Consider the following 22157-nt stretch of genomic DNA (forward strand, 5'->3'; position numbering starts at 1 on the left):
ACTGTTTAAAGAAAACAACAAATGTTCACCTTAGTTCTTATAACACAGAGCAGCTTCAGATTTACACTGAACAGAAATACAAATGCAACACTTATATATATATATATATAAGTACACAATTTTTTTTAATATAATATATATTTAAAGCATTTTGTGACATATGTGGTGTACAGTAGCTCTGCGGAAGCACTCTAATTTCGGTGTTACCACCCCCACCCCATACAATGACAATAGAGAGTATTCTATATAATCACTTTTACAGCCAGTTTTGTTTTGATGAGCCAGGTGATGAACACATTAATGTTTCAAATTCATTGAATATGTCTCTGAGTTTATGCACATCAATCATTAATACATACAAAAAAATATTGTTGTGTGGGCCACTGAAGAGGAGGTACTGCTGGCCCACCACCACCAGAGGGCACCCTGCCTGGAGTGCGGGCTCCAGGCACCAGAGGGCGCTGCCACCTCACAGGAGCAGCCGGGGTGACAGCTGTCACCTACGGCAGCTGTTACCAATCATCTGATCCGCAGCGGTATATCTGCAAGACGTCATCTCCACTTCTTTGCCGAGATATTGCTCTACCAAGGAGGTAACGTTTTCGGCTGACTGTGTTTCTGACAGGAATATCTGTTGCTTGTGTGTGTTGGACAGCAGACATTCTGTTTCTTTTTTCAACGAGAGGTGGAGGTGGTTTTTCCCACCATACGTGTTGCTGGGTGCACACGCACCCACATCTAACTGTTTTTGTTCCTCGCCAGCAGTACCAGATCCGACAAGCGGAGGCAGTGGCCACCTGGGTGTTCGGGACTTGGCGGCTCCAGTATTCCCGGGGTTCGGTGGCGGAGGAAATCGTGTGGTTCCGGTTCTGCTTTGGACGGACGTCTCTTATCTTCGAGCCTGCCCACGTGACACATTTTTTGTGAATTGACTACTTATCTATAATTGTAATTCGCCGTGTTGGTTGTGCTTCTTCACAACAGTAAAGTGTTGTTATTTGACTTCCTCCATTGTCCGTTCATTTGCGCCCCTGTTGTGGGTCCGTGTTCCTACACTTTCACAACAGGATATCTCGGCCAACGTCATGGACCCCGAGGGGCGTCAACCGGCTGTTGAACGGCCAATGAAGAACAGGGCGCACAGGCGTCTGCAGGAGGAATGATCGGTGAGTTGCAGCGAATCCTCACCGCCTCTACGGCTCGGTGGATCTAATGACCGAGCAGAATGTCCTCCTTAACCGCAGGGTGGAGGCTCTCGCCGCTCAGGTGGAAGTGCGCCCTCAGGGCGCTGCTGCGGCTCTCCCTCCTGTCGATCCTCGTGCGCAACGTTGACATTCCACAGGTCGTTCAACGACCCCTCCCACCTTCCCCTGAAGCATACATAAGCCCTCCAGAGCCGTACGGGGGTTGTGTGGAGACATGCGCGGACTTCTTATGCAGTGTTCGCTCGTCTTCGCACAACGTCCTGTCATGTACGCGACTGATTCTAGCAAGATAGCTTATGTTATAAACTCTGCTTCGCGGTGAGGCACGCGCTTGGGCTACAGCGCTCTGGGAGCAAAATTCATCGGCTCCTTCAGACATATGATGGGTTTGTGAGGGAGTTCAAACAGTGTTTGATCACCCAAATAGAGGAGAGACCGCTTCAGCCGTGCTGCTGTCAATGAGACAGGGGCGCCGGAGCGCAGCTGCTTATGCAGTCGACTTCCACATCGCGGCAGCGAGGTCCGGCTGGAATAGCACTGCCCTCCGTGCCGCCTTCGTAAACGGACTGTCGTTGGTCCTGAAGGAGCACCTGGTGGCGGGATTTAGAACGGGCTTATTGATCTGGTTATACGATTAGACAATCGGTTAGAAGAACGCCGTCGGGAACGAGACGAAGGGGCGTGGCCGGGCAGCGCCGTCCCTCTCCCTTCCGGTTCCAACCGAGCTCCGCCCTCCCCACGCTCCACGGCCTCTACGCTCCGTGTGGTTACAGCTCCCCTGCTGATGAAGCTATGGACACAAGCAGGGCCACATTTAGACCACCGGATAGACAGAGGAGGCTGGTCCGCGGAGCGTGCTTTGTTTGTGGCTCGATAGAGCATCAAGTGAGGGACTGCCCCGAGCGGTTAAACACCAACGCCCGCCCCTAGAAACTGGGCTAGGGGTGGGCCAAGACATTCACGTGGGACACACCCATATTGCCACACAACTCCCGGTTACAATCCTTTATGAGGATTTAACCCTTCAGGCCCCAGCACTGGTGGACACGGGCTCTGAAGGGAATTGCTAGACAGCAAATGGGCCAGGGAGGCAGGGCTCCCTCTGGTGGCACTTACTTCACCTGTGCAAGTACGGGCACTAGATGGCTCCTACTCCCCTTTAAATCACACATAAGACACCTCCAGTAACTCTGGTGGTGTCAGGGAACCACCGGGAGGAGATCGAGTTTTTTGTGACTCCTGCCACTCCCGCGTGATTCTAGGGTTCCCCTGGATGTTAAAACACAATCCCCGGATCGATTGGCCGTCCGAGGTAGTGGTTCAGTGGAGTGAGACCTGCCATCGGGTATGTTTAGGTTCCCTCGGTTCCTCCCGGTTCCCAGGCTAAGGAGGAGGTCAGAGTCCCGCCCAATCTCGGGACAGTGCCGGTGAGTACCATGACCTTGTGGACGTGTTCAGCAAGGATCTGGCGCTCACCCTTCCCCCGCACCGCCCGTACGATTGTGCCATTGATTTGGTTCCAGGCGTTGAGTTCCCGTCCAGCAGGCTGTACAACCTCTCACGACCTGAGCGCGAATCAATGGAGACCTACATCCGGGACTCTCTAGCTGCCGGGTTGATCCAGAATTCCACCTCCCCGATGGGTGCAGGTTTCTTTTTTGTGGGGGAAAAAGGATGGCAGACTACGTCCATGCATTGATTACAGGGGGCTGAACGAAATCACGGTTCGTACCGATACCCATTGCCCTTGTTGGATTCAGTGTTCACGCCCCTGCATGGAGCCCAAATGTTCACTAAGCTGGATCTTAGAAATGCGTATCACCTGGTTCGGATCCGGAAGGGAGACGAGTGGAGGACGGCATTTAACACCCCCTTAGGTCACTTTGAGTACCTGGTCATGCCGTTCGGTCTTACAAACGTCCCCGCGACGTTCCAAGCATTGGTTAATGATGTCTTGCGGGATTTCCTGCACCGATTCGTCTTCGTATATCTGGACGATATACTCATCTTTTCTCCGGATCCTGAGACTCATGTCTGGCATGTACGTCAGGTCCTGCAGCGGTTGTTGGAGAACCGGCTGTTTGTGAAGGGCGAGAAGTGCGAGTTCCACCGCACTTCTTTGTCCTTCCTGGGGTTTATCATCTCCCCTAACTCCGTCACTCCTGATCCGGCCAAGGTCGCGGCGGTGAGAGACTGGCCCCAACCCACCAGCCGTAGGAAGCTGCAACAGTTCCTCGGCTTTGCTAATTTCTACAGGAGGTTCATTAAGGGCTACAGTCAGGTAGTTAGCCCCCTGACAGCCCTGACCTCACCAAAGTCCCCTTCACCTTGTCGGATCGTTGCGATGCCGCGTTCAAGGAGTTGAAAACGGCGCTTCTCGTCTGCACCCGTTCTGGTGCAGCCCGATCCTAGTCGCCAGTTAGTGGTTGAAGTGGACGCCTCGGACTCAGGGATAGGAGCTGTGCTTTCCCAGAGCGGGAAGACCGATAAGGTCCTTCACCCGTGTGCCTATTTTCCCGCAGGTTGACCCCGGCCGAACGGAACTATGACGTCGGCAATCGAGAAACCTCCTTGCGGTGAAAGAGGCTCTGAAGAGTGGAGACATCTGTTGGAGGGAACGTCCGTGCCATTCACGGTTTTCACTGACCACCGGAACCTGGAGTATATCAGGACCCGCCAAGCGGCTGAACCCCAGGCAAGCCCTCTGGTCACTGTTCTTCGGCCCGTTTTGACTTCCGGATCACCTACCATCCCGGGGACCAAAACCAGAGATCGGATTGCCTTGTCCCGGGTACTGAAGATGAAGTCAAAGCGGAGTGGTCGGATCCACCGGAACCCATCATCCCGGAGTCCACTATCGTGGCCACCCTCACCTGGGACGTAGAGGAGAACCGTCCGGGAGGCCCTGGCACGAAGCCCGGAACCCCGGAACTGGGCCGAAGAACAGACTCTACGTCCCACCAGAGGCTAGGGCTGCAGTCCTGGACTTCTGTCACGGCTCCAAGCTCTCCTGTCATCCAGGGGTGCGAAGAACCGGGCAGTTGTCCGGCAGCGCTTCTGGTGGGCGTCCCTAGAGTGCCGACGTCCGGGATTTAATCCAGGCTGCACCACCTGCGCCAGGGGCAGGCGGTATCAATCGCAGGGCTTCGGGATACTGCTCCAGCCGCCTACCCGTGCCTCATCGCCCTGGTCCCACATCGGCCTGGATTTTGTCACGGCCTCCCACCATCCCAGGGCAACACCACCATCCTCACGATAGTGGACCGATTCTCCAAGGCGGCCCACTTCGTGCCCTCCCGAAGCCTCCCGACTGCCCAGGAGACAGCGGACCTCTGGTCCACCACGTCGTCCGGCTGCATGGGATTCCAACAGACATCGTCTCCGATCACGGTCCCCAGTTCTCCTCCTAAGTCTGGAGGAGCTTCTGCCGGGAACTGGGGGCCACGGTAAGTCTCTCATCCGGGTATCATCCCCAGACCAACGGGCAAGCAGAACGGGCCAATCAGGAGGTGGAACAGGCCCTGCGTTGCGTGACGACCGCGCACCCGGCCGACCTGGAGTACCCATTTGGCCTGGATCGAGTATGCCCATAACAGCCAGGTGTCGTCAGCCACCGGCTCTCCCCCTTTTGAGGTGTGTCTGGGGTACCAGCCTCCTTTGTTTCCGGTGGTTGAGAGAGAGGTCGGTGTGCCCTCGGTCCAGGCCACCTGCGGAAGTGCCGTCGGGTGTGGCGTGCCGCCCGTTCTGCTTTGCTGAGGGCCCGGATGAGGACGAAAGCCCATGCAGACCGTCGGCGGACCCCGGCCCATACGTATCGGCCAGGGCAGGAAGTGTGGTTGGTCAACAAAGACATTCCCCTCCAAGTGGTCTCCCCTAAACTGCAGGACCGGTACATCGGTCCATTTAAAATCCTCAAGGTCATCAGTCCAGCCGCGGTGAGGCTTCAGCTTCCGGCCTCACTGCGGATCCATCCCGTTTTCCATGTGTCCCGGATTAAGCCACATCACACCTCACCCCTCTGTACTCTGGGTCCGGCATCACCTCCTGCCCGGATCATCGATGGCGAGCTGGCTTGGACTGTGCGCCGGCTCTTGGATGTCTGAAGGATGGGCCGGGGCTTCCAGTATTTGGTGGACTGGGAGGGGTACGGCCCCGAAGAACGCTCCTTGGTGAAGAGGAGCTTCATCCTGGACCCGGCCCTCCTGGCTGATTTCTACCGCCGCCACCCGGACAAGCCTGGTCGGGCGCCAGGAGGCGCCCGTTGAGGGGGGGGGTCCTGTTGTGTGGGCCGCTGAAGAGGAGGTACTGCTGGCCCACCACCACCAGAGGGCACCCTGCCTGGAGTGCGGGCTCCAGGCACCAGAGGGCGCTGCCACCTCACAGGAGTAGCCGGGGTGACAGCTGTCACCTACGACAGCTGTACCAATCATCTGATCCGCAGCAGTATATCTGCAAGACGTCATCTCCACTTCTTTGCCGAGATATCGCTCTACCAAGGAGGTAACGTTTTCGGCTGACTGTGTTTCTGACAGGAATATCTGTTGCTTGTGTGTGTTGGACAGGAGACATTCTGTTTCTTTTTTTCGACGAGAGGTGGAGGTGGTTTTCCCACCATACGTGTTGCTGGGTGCACACGCACCCACATCTAACTGTTTTTGTTCCTCGCCAGCAGTACCAGATCCGACAAGCGGAGGCAGTGGCCACCTGGGTGTTCGGGACTTGGCGGCTCCAGTATTCCGGGGTTCGGTGGCGGAGGAAATCGTGTGGTTCCGGTTCTGCTTTGGACGGACGTCTCTTATCTTCGAGCCTGCCCACGTGACACATTTTTTGTGAATTGACTACTTATCTATAATTGTAATTCGCCGTGTTGGTTGTGCTTCTTCACAACAGTAAAGTGTTGTTATTTGACTTCCTCCATTGTCCGTTCATTTGCGCCCCTGTTGTGGGTCTGTGTTCCTACACTTTCACAACAAATATGGTAAATCTGTCAAACAGTCATTTCTTAAAACTGAGTGTCCGTCCTGTAAGGAGACTAGTGAGGGAAGCCAACAAGACACCCACACACACCTCTGGATGAATTATTGGCTTCTGTGGTTGGTGTTGGAGAAAATTGTACATTGGGCACTTTTGTCTGTTGCATCACCAGTTATAGAGCTTCATGTTGAAGTAGAGAAGGACTATGAAACAGGAAAACAGATTGAACATAGTCCATGGATTCTCTGGAACTGTGGCTGAAATTTTGCATGTTCTTTTATGAAAATCCCAGAGACGCAACAGGCACAATTTGCACAATACACAGTTTCTCCAAACATGACCACAGGCCCCTATAACTCCTACGAGCTGTCTTGGTGGCTTCCCTCACTCGTCCTTCTTCTGGCACGATAATTCAATTTTGAGAACTGCCTATGTGACATAGATGTCCCACTCAGAACCACCATACTGCTTGTTTCTGTTAGTGATTACTGTAAATGAAGTCTTCATGTGTTCATCCCCTGAAACTGTCTGTAAAAGTGATGATTTGATCCTTAAATTTATAATAAATTGCTGGTGTCACAACTTTTCTTGGAATGTGTTACAGACCTTAATTGATGAGAACTAAGAAATAAAATGAAGCTGACCACAAAACATGAAATATTTTGAGTTCATTCTGTCTGCAAACAGAAGTCAAAGTAAACGTCAGGATCAACATGTTTGAGGACTCACCTCTTCCACTCCTCCTCTCCATCCCAGAACTCATAGACGACAAAAGATAAACCGTCGGGCAGACGCACCGCAGTCACACTGCAGGAGAAAAAGACAACAAGACTGAGGCCACCAGTAAAAGAGGAACAATGACAGTGACGAGAACATCAGAGGAACGGAGAGAAGACAGCGAGTTTACAGAAGCAGCATCACACCGACATCTGAGCACCGAGAGGTTCTACTTTTTAAGTGCAGGTGACTTTATCGGTTTTTGTGTAGAAAACACACACAGCAACCAGAGAAGGAGGCGCCGTGTGCAGGATAACTGCCAGACACGTCATACAACAGTTCATTATCTGATAAAAACATCGTTAAAGCCACAGCAAAGAATTTAACATTCAGGGATTAACATTAATATGTATATGTCTCAGACATGAACGAGTGAGAAGCTCTTCAGCATCTCACCATGTCATTTAGGTCCTTCAGACTTTTTTTTTTTTTGAGTAAATGCTTCGGTGGAGCATGAGCATGGCTAAAACCTTTCAGCTTCTGACTCCCCACCTTTTTAAACTTTTTTTTTTTGCCTATCAGCCACCACCCCCCCCCCCCCCCCCCCCCACCCCCAGACGCCTCACCTTTTAATTTTTTTTTTTTTTTTAGCTTTGGGGGGGGGGGGTATTTTTCTTTTTTGCCTTACACTCTCCATCTGATGTCCGCACAAAACTTTCAGACAGACTCGCCGGACATCAACTGACAAGGAACGCGTTTAAGGAGTGAGAAAAGGATTTATACAGGACACTTTAACCTTTGACCCCAATGACTCAACTTTGTTTTAACCTTGTTTGGAGAAATTCCAGAACCCACCTCCAGGCAGAGGTATCAAATCCAGCTTCAGAAAGTAAAAACCCTCCCAACTGCAGAGGGAAGGGCTAAAGAACAACAACATGTCCGGAAAGCCCTCACAGTATGTGGGTACCCACGATGGTCCCTGGACAAAGTGCAGAAATCCCAGAGAACAAAGAGACCAGATAGACAGGAGATGGAGACAAGAAGAAGAGTGTCTCTCCCTTATTTAGCAGGAGTAGGAGGAAAAACTACAGAGGATCTTCAGAAAACACAAAATCCCAGTTACTTTAAACCAGTCAACACCTTGAGACAGATATTAGTTCACCCTAAAGGACAGGATCCCTAGTTACAAACAGAGCAATGTAGTGTATCATATCAGATGTCAGGAAAACTGTAATGAACACTACATAGGTGAGACTAAGCAACCTTTACACATAAGACTATACCAGCACCGCAGAGAGGGCGCCAGTGGACCTCAGTCTGCAGTTCATCTCCACCTTAAAGACACTAACCACACGTTTGAGGACAAGGAAGTTAAAATATTAGCCAGAGAGAAGAATGGTTTGAGAGAGGGGTCAAGGAGGCATTTTTTTGTAACACAGTTGAAACTCAGCCTTAACTGGGGAGGGGGTCTGAGACACACTTTGTCCCCTGTTTACAATGGGGTACTCAGGTCAAGCAGTTTCAGTCCTTTTGTTCATGGTAATGAGTCATTCACGTCATCAGGAGAGTCATCAAGGGAGCCATCAAGAAAGGCATCCATCCCGTCATTAGGAGGGACAGCTGCCCTGTCATTAGGAGAGTGCTAACTAGAGCACAGTAGTTGCTAATTAGAGCTATTGTTTTAGTCACTAGCCTATAGCAGTCTGCCTCTCAGTAGGAGGGGTCTGGTTAGGTTAAAACAACTCCAGCTTTTGTTGGCTTCTGTTCATTTGTCTCTACAAGAGTCAGACAGAAGTCAGACTTCCAGAGCAAGACTTTTAGCTGAGGAAGCTTCTGCGATTGAAGCGAAACGTCCTCGCGTCAAGCAACCCAGTCCAGTCGAAGATTCAAGCTTCTCTACTATGGAACCACCTGGACAACTGAGAGCCTACACAGAAACTCCATGTGTTGCCTCTACCTGTGCACCTACAACAGGTGATCTCAATAATTAGCTCATCCACCTGCCTGAAGAGTTGAACTAATTACAATCAGCTGGTTTATTGAGAAGATGGAACAAATATGTGGCTGTACTTTTACTTTCTGAAGCTGGATTTGACACCTCTGCTTCCAGACGTGCCAGATTTGGTGCAAATCTGAGTGAAAAATCAACATTTTGACCCCAGTGACCTTGACCTTTGCCAAAACAAACCGTTCAAGGTCAGTTCCGGGGTTGACTGTCATCCTCTTATTGAGTTTTGAGGAACATGTTCAAAGGACCTGGGAAACAAACAAACAAACCTTGCTTACACGGTACTGTGATCTGCATAAATGACCTAAGCAGCTTGACAATCTGACTGTTTTACAGCTACGTTGCTGATTTTGTTCATCTGCAGCTGTCACAACAGATCCAGTACGGACCCACATGTTTGACACCGTATGCCCTTCCTGATACAACTCCAGTAGTACGTGCAGAAACACATACAGCTCCTGGTCTCGTGAAGCTTCCCCCTGGATCAAAAGTCCAAAACCTGTGACCGGAGCAGCAGATACTTCAGGTAGGACTTAACAGGGTCGTGAACGTGTGAAGCACTGGAATGACTGAAGGTGCAGCAGCAGAGGGTGGTGATGATGTGGAGTTAAACTCACTGAAAGCAGTCTCTCTGAGCCGACACGTTCTTCAGGTACTGCTTCAGAGCCTCACAAAACTCTCCCAGCTTCTTCTGAGAAACACCATCTCCTGACGAACCAGCAACAAGGACTGCAGAGTCAAAGAAAAAACATCTTACAGGTTCCACTTTAGTGGCAGAACACTTCATAGGGTTTGTTCTGTGTGCAAACCACTCAGCTCAAGTTACATTGCGGCTAATTATGTAGCATTCTTACACCGGGTTGGGTTTTGGTGCAGTGTCTCTGAGCAAGCACAACACTCGGCAAAAGTCCTTTTTTTTCTTTAAATATACCCTCAGAGGTCATTGGACTCCAACTTACCACGATTTTCAAAGTAAAGCACTCAGAACAGTTGCCCCCCCCCCCCCCCCAAAAAAGTCAAAATGCTCTGAAAATGAGTGTTTTTGCAAGACAGCTTTTCACTTTGATGTGAAATATGTTCTAATTTAATGAGATCTTATCACACCGTGTGGCAGGTAAAAACTTTAATAACAGCTATGTTTTGGTTGCGTCACACCTCAACAGATGACATTTTGGTTTAATTCATGTTACGCCCAAAACACACCCACGATTAACTACGTGACTAAACACAACCTGTCTGCACCCTGCGCTTTACTTTTATACGCTGAGTTTATTTGATTGGTAATGACATCTCGGGCACGGGAGGAGACTGGTCCCAGTTGTGGACCAGGTCTTTAATCATCACATTACACCTACTGTATCCTGTATTTCTCTATTTCACTTGAGGAAACAAAATATTAATTTACCATATTTTCTGGATTATAAGTTGCGCCCTGATAAAACAAGGCCTCTTGAAGAGGAAAACCCCATATATAAGTTGTATCAGAGTATAAGTCGCCCTATTTTCTGTATTATCAGCTCATTAATTTGGGATTTTTGTGTCTTGTTGAAGTCTTCTTTTATATTGCCATTTATTCTTTTATATTGAAGTTTATTTGTTTAGTACTATGATTCCTGTGAAAGTCTGATATAATAATTAATGCAGTCATTATATTGAAAAACAAACTCATGACTTTTTTGGTATATAAGCTGCACCACAGTATAAATTGCAGGGCCTCCCAAACTAGTCATAAAACCACAGCTTATACTTTGGAAAATATGGTAATTAATTAATTAATTAAAGTATTTCAAATCAAATAATTGATTATATATTTGATAAAATCTGTGACTTCTGAAGAAATGCCCCCCCCCCCCCACACACACACACACCCACCCACAAAAAAAGGTGATCACATCAGCTAGCTCAGTCCACAGATGGATTTTCCAAAAATACAGTTGTATGTAAAAGTTTGGGGACCTCTGATGATTTCCATGATTTTCCTTTATAAATCATTGGTTGTTTGGATCAGCAATTTCATTTAAATATATCATATAGCAGACAAACACACTGACATTTGAGAAGTGAAATGAAGTTTACAGGATTTACAGAAAGTGTGCAATAATTCTTTAAACAAAATTAGGCAGGTGGATAAATTTGGGCACCCCAACAGAAAAAATACATCACTATTTATTAGATCCTCCTTTTGCAGAAATAACAGCCTCTAAATGCTTCCTATAGCTTCCAATGAGAGTCTGGATTCTGGCTGAAGGTATTTTGGACCATTCTTCTTTACAAAACATCTCATGTTTGTTGGTTTCTGAGCTATGGACAGCCCGCTTAAAATCACACCACAGATTTTCAATAATATTCAGGTCTGGGGACTGAGATGACCATTCCAGAACGTTGTACTTGTTCATCTGCATGAATGCCTTAGTAGATTTTGAGCAGTGTTTAGGGTCGTTGTCTTGTTGAAAGACCCAGCCCCGGTGCAACTTCAACTTTGTCACTGATTCATGAACATTGTTCTCAAGAATCTGCTGATATTGACTGGAATCCATGTGACCCTCAACTTTACCTACAAATTTGACTGTAGGTAGCAAGTGTTTTTCTTGGAATGCTGTGTTCTTTTTCAGCCATGCATACCGCCCCATTGTTATGTCCAAATAACTCAATTTTAGTTTCATCAGTCCACAGCACCTTATTCCAAAATGAAGCTGGCTTGTCCAAATGTGCTTTAGCATACCTCAAGCGACTCTGTTTGTGGCGTGTATGCACAAAAGGCTTCCTCTGCATTACAGCATCATACAGCATCTCTTTGTGCAAAGTGCGCTGTATAGTTGAACAATGCACAGAGACACTATCTGCAGCAAGATCATGTTGTAGGTCTTTGGAGCAGGTCTGTGGGTTGACTATGACTGTTCTCACCATCCTTCGCTTCAGCTTATCTGAGATTTTTCTTGGCCTGCCACTTTGTGTCTTAACTAGTACTGTGTCTGTTGTCTTCCATTTCCTCACTATGTTCCTCACAGTGGAAAATGACAGCTGAAACCACTGAGATAGCTTTTCGTATCGTTCCCCTAAACCATGATGTTGAACAATCTTTGTTTTCAGGTAATTTGAGAGTTGTTTAGAGGCTCCGATGTTGCTACTCATTAGAAGAGATTGCAAAGAGGGACATATTTGCAATTAAATACCTTTTCTCATGACTGGATTCACCTGTGTAAGGAGGTCAAGGGTCAATGAGCTTACCAAATCAATTTTGTGTTCCAATAATTAGTGCTACAAGTATTCAAATCGCCCTGCGACCTGAACCCAGAAAAGCGGTTGAAGATGAGTGTGAGTGAGTGAGTATATTCAAATCAATAAAATGACAAGGGTGCCCAAATTTATGCTCCTGCCAAATTTTGTTTAAATTTTCTGTAAATACTAGAAACGTCATTTCACTTCTCAAATATCAGTGTGTTCATCTGCTATATGATATATTTAAATGAAACATCTGATTCAGACAACCATTCACTCATTCATTCATCTTCTACCACTCAGTCCAATTAAGGGTTGCGGGGGGCTGGAGCCTATCCTAGCAGTCAAAGCAGGTGGGGTACACCCAGGACAGGATGCAGGGCCACAAATAGACAAACAAACACAGACACACCCACACACCTACGGACAATTTTTTTTTTAAAGATTCCAACCGAACCCGCATGTCTTTGGATGTGGGAGGAAACTGGAGCACCCGGAGGAAAACCCAAGTAAACACAGGGAGAACACGGAAACTCCACACAGAAAGGCCACGGGAATTGAACCCATGACCTTCTTGCTGTGAGGCAACTGTGCTAACTACTAAGCCACCGTGCTGCCCTTCCAGACAACCAATGATTTATAAAGGAAAATCATGAAAGTTATCAGGGGTGCCCAAGCTTTTGCATACAACTGTATGTCAATGTTAAATGTAACAATCATATTAACTAGCTTAGTCTGCAAAAGGATTTTACGGGCTCCACAAATTTTATGGACTCCACAAACAATGCAAATGGACTTCTCCCTGGCCCGTGCAGGCGTGCGTGTTGGGACTGGATCCGGTACCAGCCCAGCATGTGGTTCACATCCAGGCCAAGTTTTCTTGTATTCGTTGGATTCACTCCAAGTGCGTTTCAGTCTGCACATGTTGTTATATAAAGTACAGATAGGGCCCACCGGCTCCTTTGATATTTTACAAGCAGAATTCGTTGATCTGGAGGAGGCAGGTCAACAATGTGTTTATGTCGATCCACAGTTGGAAAGAGGCTCTTCATAATCTCTTTATAAGGTCTGATGAAGATGTCTTACAGTAAAACATGCGAGTATGAAAGAAACAACAGATTCTATATTTAGCCCTCAATAGCTGCAAGCGGCCTGCGTGTACAGAAACATCTGCACCGTACGTGTCTGAGCTCTTCTGTGGCTGTAATTGTCTCTTACTGGTGTGTAATAACTGTTTATCTCCTGATATCTCTGTTCATCTGCTGCTGTGAACCTAAAAAGCCGTCGAGAGGCAACAACATTAAACTGCAGTCAGTCAGAAGAGAGGAGGAGGCAAACAGAGGGAAAAAATGTGACAATCTGCAGATTTTTGAAGTTTAAAATGACATTATGAATTGAATTTCTTCAGGGTGGCTGGACAAAAGGAGATACATGAAGACGTTGAGAAATAGAACTGATTTTTTTTTCTGACAATATTCTGTAAATTGAAGACAGTAGGTGAAATGACAGGTTGGTGTTGTGGCTGATCACTGAGAGGAGAAACTGCCTCACAAACACAGACATCCTGCTAACTCAATTAGAAACACAACATTAGCCTGCAGTCCCTGTTAATCGAAATACCATCACTCCATTAAGCGTCCGTCCTCCCTGAGCGAATCACATCGCAGACAGTCTGCGCAGGCCATAAATCAGCAGGCTTTAAGAGGCCCGCGTGGCTCGCACTGCATCACTGACGCCGCTTCTACAGGTCAGCATCAGAGCAACATTTGCACAAGTCCCGCCTGCAATAAAATCAGACATGAATCCTATCAATCCTAGGAATCACCAATAAAACCTGACACCCCGGGCTGAAAAATACCAGGGTTTTTTAAGCAGTGGAATGGCAGCACTTCCAGAGGAGCTATTAATGACAATCAAAGCAATTCCTCCAATCAAAGGCCTCTTTAAAGAGTCTACTGGGGATCAATTTAAGAGAAATCTGTGCTCAAAGTCACTTAAAATGCAGAGATTTCTCTCCATAGTTCACACGTCATTAAAAGGAGTGGGAGAGGGGAAACGGTATGAGTACGAAAAACTTCAATATTTACAGTATATTTTTTATGATATGAGAATCCATTTTTAAAGCCAAGACACAAAATAATTTTCTTATGCACAAGGTGGAAATAATGTAGTACCAGGTTCATTCAGCAGAGGGTGCAATGTAAACTGATTGTGAGTAAATAATGGCAGTTTTTGCTAAATTTCCCTGGAGATCAACCTGACATACTTTAATGAGTGACAGAAAACAAGTGCAGAAATTCAAAATATGTTCAAGTCTTTTACTTGTATGTAAAAGAGGTATGACGAGGCCAATCGTTTTCAGTAATGTAGGCTGGTCTTGATGCACTGCAGGCATGGCAACATCCCGCGTCACAGCGATGGGGAAGACTCAAATATGAGTTAAGATATATACTCTCTAGACGTGTATACGCATCTCACGTATACACTTCTATTCAATGTTTCCCCTGGTCTAGAGTTGCAAAAAGCAAACACTATATCACAATATATTGTGATTTTTGTGCAGCCGTGCATGTTGGGACTGAATCCAGTACCAGCCCAGAATGTGATGAGCAGCAGGACAGAGTGAGAGACATGTTCATGGTCCACTTTTTGTGTGTGTGTGTGTGTGTGTGTGTATGCAGTCTTTGGTGACATCTGTTTTTGTGCATGTGGGTCAGTTCAAGATCCTGAACAAAAAAAAATTGGACGTGAGCAGGCGATGTGATCTGGATGAGAGTCTATGACTCCCCCTGGAGGGACATCAGTCCATCACAGGTTACTTTCCCAGCCAAGGCTGGTGCTCGTTTACAGCTGGGACTACGCATGGCAAGTGTCTTGTTCAAGGACACAGACGGGTAGTCTGAGAGACACACACACACACACACACACACACACACACACACACACACACACACACACACACACACACACACACACACACACATACGTGGAATCAAACCCTGGTCTATGTGTTAGTCGTCCAACTTTTATTATGATGATGATGATGATTTTGAGGAAAGGACACAATGCTTCTCAAACAGTCCATCACTGGATTCAGATGTGAAGGAATCTGGCTTTGGGACGTTCTCTGGTCTGATCTTTATCGATGGTCTTTTGATGCTCCTCACAGTGGAGTTGGTGATAATGACGGCGCAGGTAATGCTGTCGTATCGGGGAACGAGGAGAAGCCTGGTTAATTAATTTGCCAGTGGAGTCAGACATGTGTGGGCAGACGGGTGAACTCAGAGGTTGAACAAATCCGTCTCTTCGTGCATGCTTTTATCTCTGTGTATAAACGGCATCAGATGCTCTCAGAACAACTCGAAAATACTCCAATCAATTTTACTGTCACGTGAGAGAAAGTGATGTCAGTACGACTCCACTGAAAGCACAATTATCTCTTTAAATTACTAAATATCAGGAAATACACTTTTACATTTCATAATATTTAAGAAGAATCATAATTATCTTCTTATGATCTCTTTTATCTTTAAAAAAAAGTTCTGCCTGTGATGTGCAGCACAGCTGAGTTTAAGACAAAGATGCTTCTAAAAACAGTCAGTAAAACTATGATGAAAAGACCAACAATAAAACGTGTACATCGTGAAGTATGTGTGGTGAGACCAGGAGGTTGTTCTCTGAACGATGACTGATCCTAATCTCTGATGCTAATCTGGTGTGTGCAGTTCTGTGTAACCACATGAGACTAATTCCATAAACTGGATTCAATCAGCTGAGCTGAATAGAATTATTGATTTTTCATCTTTTATAAATCAAAACAATGACACCTTTGTTCACTTGTGTTTTATGTTTCAACACCAGAGGGAGAAAATCAATTAGAAAATTTAACAACTTTTTTTTTTAATATTATTATTCAGTCTCATTTAAGGTTCCTTAAAAGAGAAGAATGCTCCAGGTTCCAGAAGGCTGTTTGCAGTTTGCCATCACTAATTTTTATTTTTGTAATTATCCCCAGCCACACATTCGGTCTATTCTTTAATCTGCTTTTACTTCACTGTGCTATTTATACCCCTGCACACCTGATGATTTAGCCTGCTTGTGCCAACTGTATTAAACATGTTGGCGTACATCTATAAGTTATGGATGAGTTTTGTGTAAGTTAAGAGCATGTTAACCTCTGGGGTCCGAGGGCATTTTTGGACAGTTTCACTCGCCTGGCATAAATGTTTTATTATTGCTGTTAACAGCTCTCCCTGCATCCCGCAATCAAGTTTTATGACTCTTTTTTTTTTCAGGACAACCTGTGCTTTCAGAATATATATGTTTTTGTTGTGTTTTATAAGTGTAATAAAGGTTTACAATCAAAATAGGCAAGGAAAAAATAAAGCGAAAAATAATTTTCCACACACATTTATTCAAAACACACAGCAAACTATAATAAACAACTGTTTTGACACTTTAGAAAGGTAATTTGAGGTCTTGTGTGAAAGACTGTACAACAAAAATATTCAAACAATAAACACAAATGCACATTTTAACAATATATACAAAATGGTCTATGCGTTTGTTGTCCATTGATATGGTAAACAGTGCTTACGCAGAGAAAGCAACAGAGTTATCCAGTAACATTCACATGCAGTGGAGCAATCCTGATAGTTAACACACTCTTTGTTTGAGCACATGAGATTGTCATCAGAGGCTCTCTTGTGCTCCTGCTTTCACTGATCGCTGTGCGTAATGGCGCAGAGCACACTGAGTATGTACTAATAGTATGTACTCATTGGAGCACCCAGGGGGCTATTCAAACAGGCCAACTAGTAACACATCACTCCTGAAAAGGATCTTTGGCTTTTCATGTGAGGTAAATCTGCCCTACAATTGGATTTTGGAAAACCATGTGATGGTGAACCAATTCCGATTGGACACTCACATTGCGCACGTCATCACACAGCTTCTATGAGGAGTACAAAGATGGCCGATGGCTGGCTCAAAGGTCCGAGGAGTTAACTTTTCAGCAAAAAAAAGAGTATGTTTCTATTTCATATCATTTAAAAGTTATTTATAATGTAGTAAAGCTTGGTCTTAGCCGTCGTATACGACGGCGTCGGCCCCAGAGGTTTAAAGCACGCTGATATATGTCGTAATACAACGAGTACATTGAACAATTTTGGGCATGCACAGTATTTTCGACGTCTGCCAACGTATGACTCATATGTTCTGCATATGCAGAACATAAGCTGTAGGTACGTTATGTGATTGTTGGCACACGTTTATTATAAGTAACTCATAAGTTGAAATATGTGCAAAAATCTGTCCCCCAGGCACCAAACTTTGGCTGCCCACTGCTCCGAGTTGTTGGATTGTGTCTAACTATAACTAGGATGGGTTAAATGCAGAGCACAAATTTCATTGTATGTATGTATATGTATCTCTCCTATTTAAGGATAATGTATACTGTGCACTGTCCCTGTCTCAAATAAATAAATAAATCAAATCAAATCAATTTTATTTATATAGCGCCAAATCACAACAAACAATTGCCCCAAGGCGCTTTATATTGTAAGGCAAAGCCATACAGTAATTACGGAAAAAACCCCAACGGTCAAAACGACCCCCTGTGAGCAAGCACTTGGAGACAGTGGGAAGGAAAAACTCCCTTTTAACAGGAAGAAACCTCCAGCAGAACCAGGCTCAGGGAGGGGCAGTCTTCCGCTGGGACTGGTTGGGGCTGAGGGAGAGAACCAGGAAAAAGACATGCTGTGGAGGGGAGCAGAGATCAATCACTAATGATTAAATGCAGAGTGGTGCATACAGAGCAAAAAGAGAAAGAAATGAAATGAAAATGAAAGGTTCATTCCTTCATTTTGTTGATTGGCTGAATGACTGAAAGCTGCAGTTCTCATGTGAACAGACTTACAAATATTAAAACCATTCACCACACAGAGTAAATATAAAGTCTTAATCTGACCTGTTCGTTTCAGTTGGATTCATGATCACAGCCTGTCGAAAACGTATCCACATAAAGTGTCCTAATTTTAGAAAACGATGTCTGAAAATACTTTAGTTCCTTGTCGTGGCTGAAGACGCGTAGCAAGAAGTCTCTCTGTGTTTTGTGCATTTTTCAGGCTGAACCAGAGAATGTCGGTGCGTTGCACTACAAGAAGACAAATAACTTATTTTAAAAGTTGAAAGAGTCACAGCGCCTCATTCATTCATGTCTTAGTTTATTACAGACATCAGTCGAATCTTCAGCATTCTGCATGCGATGAAATTAAATCCTATGATCCACCAAGACAAAAATTAAATTAGATAAAATTTTAAAAATGTTAAATTACTCTGTTTGGCCTTTGTGTGGAGAAAAAATGCCGCGCAACAGCGTACGCATGCTCAATGACATGCTCGTCAATATTTAAGTGTTCCACCTGCGTGACAAAACGGTTCTGCCAGCGGTAGAAACGCAAACCAAGCCAGACTTAACTGTTCCGACATGCATCATACTGTGTAGTACCGACTCGGACCACTGGGTGAAAACAGGGCTGTCAGCATACGCTAGCTAAATTGTCAAGGTGTACAGCTACATAATTTATTAGACGTATGCCCGCATATGCCAGCGTTTTTGATACGGTTGTCATACGCTGGCTAAATAAAGACTGATACAACCACGCTGTCTAAGGGAACGGTACAGGAGCTCGTTCCTGCCCAGTGCCATCAAACTCTAATATATCTGCCTGTGCCAGACCTGTGGTCTCTGAACGAGATTAATAAGCCCACAATATTTATCTGTTGCACGTATCTGTGTCTACCTCAGGTTTTCTTATTGTTTGTATCGTATTATTTTACTTTTATCTTTCTGAGGTGCCTGGTTGCTTGCTGGCTGTCCATCTGTCTGTCTATCTGTCTGTCTGTCTGTCTGTCTAGGGCCCTTACATCGTGTCCTCTTTGACCCAGTGGCTGTTAGCTTAACTTGTTAGCTGACACCAACATGAAGGTGGGCGCCGTTTGAGCGGATGCAGGACTTTTTTTTTTTACACTTTCCTTAAGTTCATTGCTCACTATGACCATGACTTTTACAGCCAATTACACCCGACTTCGAGCCCCGACTGAGTAACTGATCTTTGTTGCACCAAAACCAAACACAATCAGATTCAGCAATGAGAAACTTCCCTCCAACACAATCTAACCACTAGGGGCAGCAGAGAATGTCTGCTGCCCCTAGTGGTTAGATTGTGCCAGAGGATGGTCTCTTTTTTCTCTTTCTGTCCGTCGTTCCTCATGAAGCTGACAGCTTGATAAAATGCTCAGTTCTCATCACCATTCATGGAATCGTGCAGCACTTTGCAGTATTACTGTGTTATACTGTAGCACAGTATACATGTGTACTTGATCTCAAAGTAGGAAGAAGGTGTGTGTGCATGTGTTGAGAACAGGCCAGCGTTGCCATGGGAACTGGGAAATACCAATCACACACACACACACATGCAGGTTCTCCTCACACACTTTCTGTTCCATCTCGCCGCAGTCATCCCCCTCCTTCCTCTTCCTCTTATTCCTCACTGTCCCACTTCACTGATTCCTTTCCTCAGTCCTTACGATTCCTCGTCTTTTTCTTGGAAAACATCATCCGTGCCCCAAAATTCTTTTCTGATACAAAACGTATCGCAGCTTGACATTAGTTCTTTGTCATTCGTGTGATTCCCTCATTTCTACGCAGCCAAATGCTAATGTTGTTTATTCAAACACACCACAACAGTTCCTTCGGGGTTCATTTACATTTCTTTTTTTTCTTTTTTTTTGTACGCTGCAGCAGCACAGGCGACTCAGGCTTTAAGTATTACGACTTCCCACAGGCCAAAAAAATAAATGAAAAAATTCCCACAATTCCTCCAGCGGCTTATTTCTGGAGGACGATGTCACAGTGTGGAGAAAATGTGGAATACAAACATTTGTGGTGCTTATTTTCAGGCTGTTTTACAGCAGAGTGAAGCTTTGGAAATTAAATGAATGCGAGCTTGTGTTGAGCTTCGTGTACGTTCAACCACATGCATGTGATAAGATTATTCCCCGCAACAACCCCAGATACGTCCAGCAGGTGGCAGACAAACTGTAACTTTAACCATCGATCCAGCAGGTGGCAGTGTTTCAGTAGGTGTCAGACACGTTTATAGGATAAGGCAAAGAAAATAAATGTGGTTTTTGAACTGATCAATAGTATTCACTGTCATTGAGTTATTGTCTTTACGATAGAGACGGGACGGACTCGTTTATTCATTTAAAGGAGGCATGCCTCAGTTTTTCCCAAGTTTTGTTTTTTTTAATATACACCTCATAAATGAAGGTTAGACTTAACAGTTGAATAAAAAAAGATCTAGTCCAACTTTTTCTCAAACATTGCCATTACGTTCATTTTCTCACACCTGTTGCTTTGGATCCTTGATCACTGTGAGCCAATCATCATTCAGCAATGGCCTTTTAAATCGGCTTGAGAAGCTCAAATTTGAAAAAAAAAAAATGGGAGATGGGAATGTCACATGGGCCACAGACCAAAAACACTTACTTTATTGTGCAAAAAAAAAAATAATAATCTGCTTTTAAATGTGAGGAATGATTAAAGGTTTCATACAGGATTTAGTGTCAGGGTGATTCTTAGACTACGGGCACTTATTATGTCCTTTGATCATATTGTATGAAAAACAGAAAAAAAGGGGAAATTTCACACTTTTATAGTTATCTTACAATGAAAGTGTGTTAAGAAATTTGTTCTAGTAGTCTATGATGACTTTTTCACCTTTTTTCAGCATCATTATATGCAAATATTGCCGTTTTGTGCTTGTCCCACACCCAGACTTTTGATCCTCAATGATAAAAATGAATGGTAAAGAAACGTTTTTTCTAATGTTTTAAATTATCTCTGAATAAAATATCAGTAAAATAATCAAAACATAATTGGGGTATTCAATGTCATACAACTGTTGTGATTTTTTAAACAAAATGTAGTTGTCCCACATTATTGCCGTAATTTCCACCACAACACTGTAATGTCCCTTTAAACAGTTTGTATGAAAGACTGTTTGGGTAGTTTCTATGGAGATAAACAGTGACATCAGAGCACATGTATATAGTGCCAAATCACAACAAACAGTTTCCCCAAGGCGCTTTATATTGTAAGGCAATGGTGTGGTGGAAATTACATTTACAAGGCCAATAGTGCCCGTAGTTAAAGAATCACCCATCAATAGATGTTGCAGTCGTACCAGCATCTCGAGAAGGTCCTTTCTTGGGAATACATTTCTGGAAAGGTGGAAAGTCCGTAATGAACGCACAGCGCTATGTGGGCGGTCACTCAGGACTGTCTCTTTACAGAGAGCGGATGTACATGCATCAAATGTGTGCACATGGGACTCACATGCACTGAACGTGCATGCACAGCTGGCCCCACTATGAAAACAACAAACCATTTATTGTACTTTTCAATGCGGAGAATCTTTAAAAGATATATAAAATACAAAAAATGTCTGACAAGACTTCAACTGAAATGTGAGGAAAAACTGTTACATGGACAAAACCTGCCCTAAGCGTGGGACGTGTGTGTGTGTGTACTATGGAGTGGGGTTGTTTTTGTGTGAGGGACTTTGCGTGTGTTTGGGCATATGGGGTTTTGTGTGTGTGTGTGTGTGTGTGTGTAGGGGTTGTGTTTGTGTGAGGGGTTGTGTGTGGGGGGGAGGGGGGTGTTATGCCACACACATCCACTACGACCATAACCGCCTTTATCGTCATATTTATTTTTGGGTTAAACATCCTACAGATGTATATCTGTTCTGGAACACTGTCGAGCCCATCATGCTTCCCACACACACACACACACACACACACACGCACACACACGCACACACACACACACCGCTTCACGCCTGGCAGGAAGCATGAATGGCGTGACGTTTGCATAAGTGAATGATGAGTGAACGTTTGCAGTGAGCTTTATAAGGATTCATAATGCTGTCGTGTAACAAACAACTCTAACTTCTATTTACAGAGAA

General features: G+C 45.3%; 1 protein-coding gene across 1 annotated transcript in view; it reads right to left on the reverse strand.

Annotated features, from left to right (window-relative positions):
* The window catches only part of necab2 (N-terminal EF-hand calcium binding protein 2), a 253736-nt gene that overhangs the window by 9010 nt on the left and 222569 nt on the right, over positions 1-22157 (reverse strand). Inside the window, 3 exon segments of the mRNA XM_034177269.1 lie at positions 6909-6986; positions 9522-9606; positions 9609-9633. Coding sequence (XP_034033160.1) covers positions 6909-6986; positions 9522-9606; positions 9609-9633 — 188 coding nt within the window.

Source organism: Thalassophryne amazonica, chromosome 8 (assembly GCF_902500255.1).
Source record: "Thalassophryne amazonica chromosome 8, fThaAma1.1, whole genome shotgun sequence".
Classification (NCBI taxonomy): Eukaryota; Metazoa; Chordata; class Actinopteri; order Batrachoidiformes; family Batrachoididae; genus Thalassophryne; species Thalassophryne amazonica.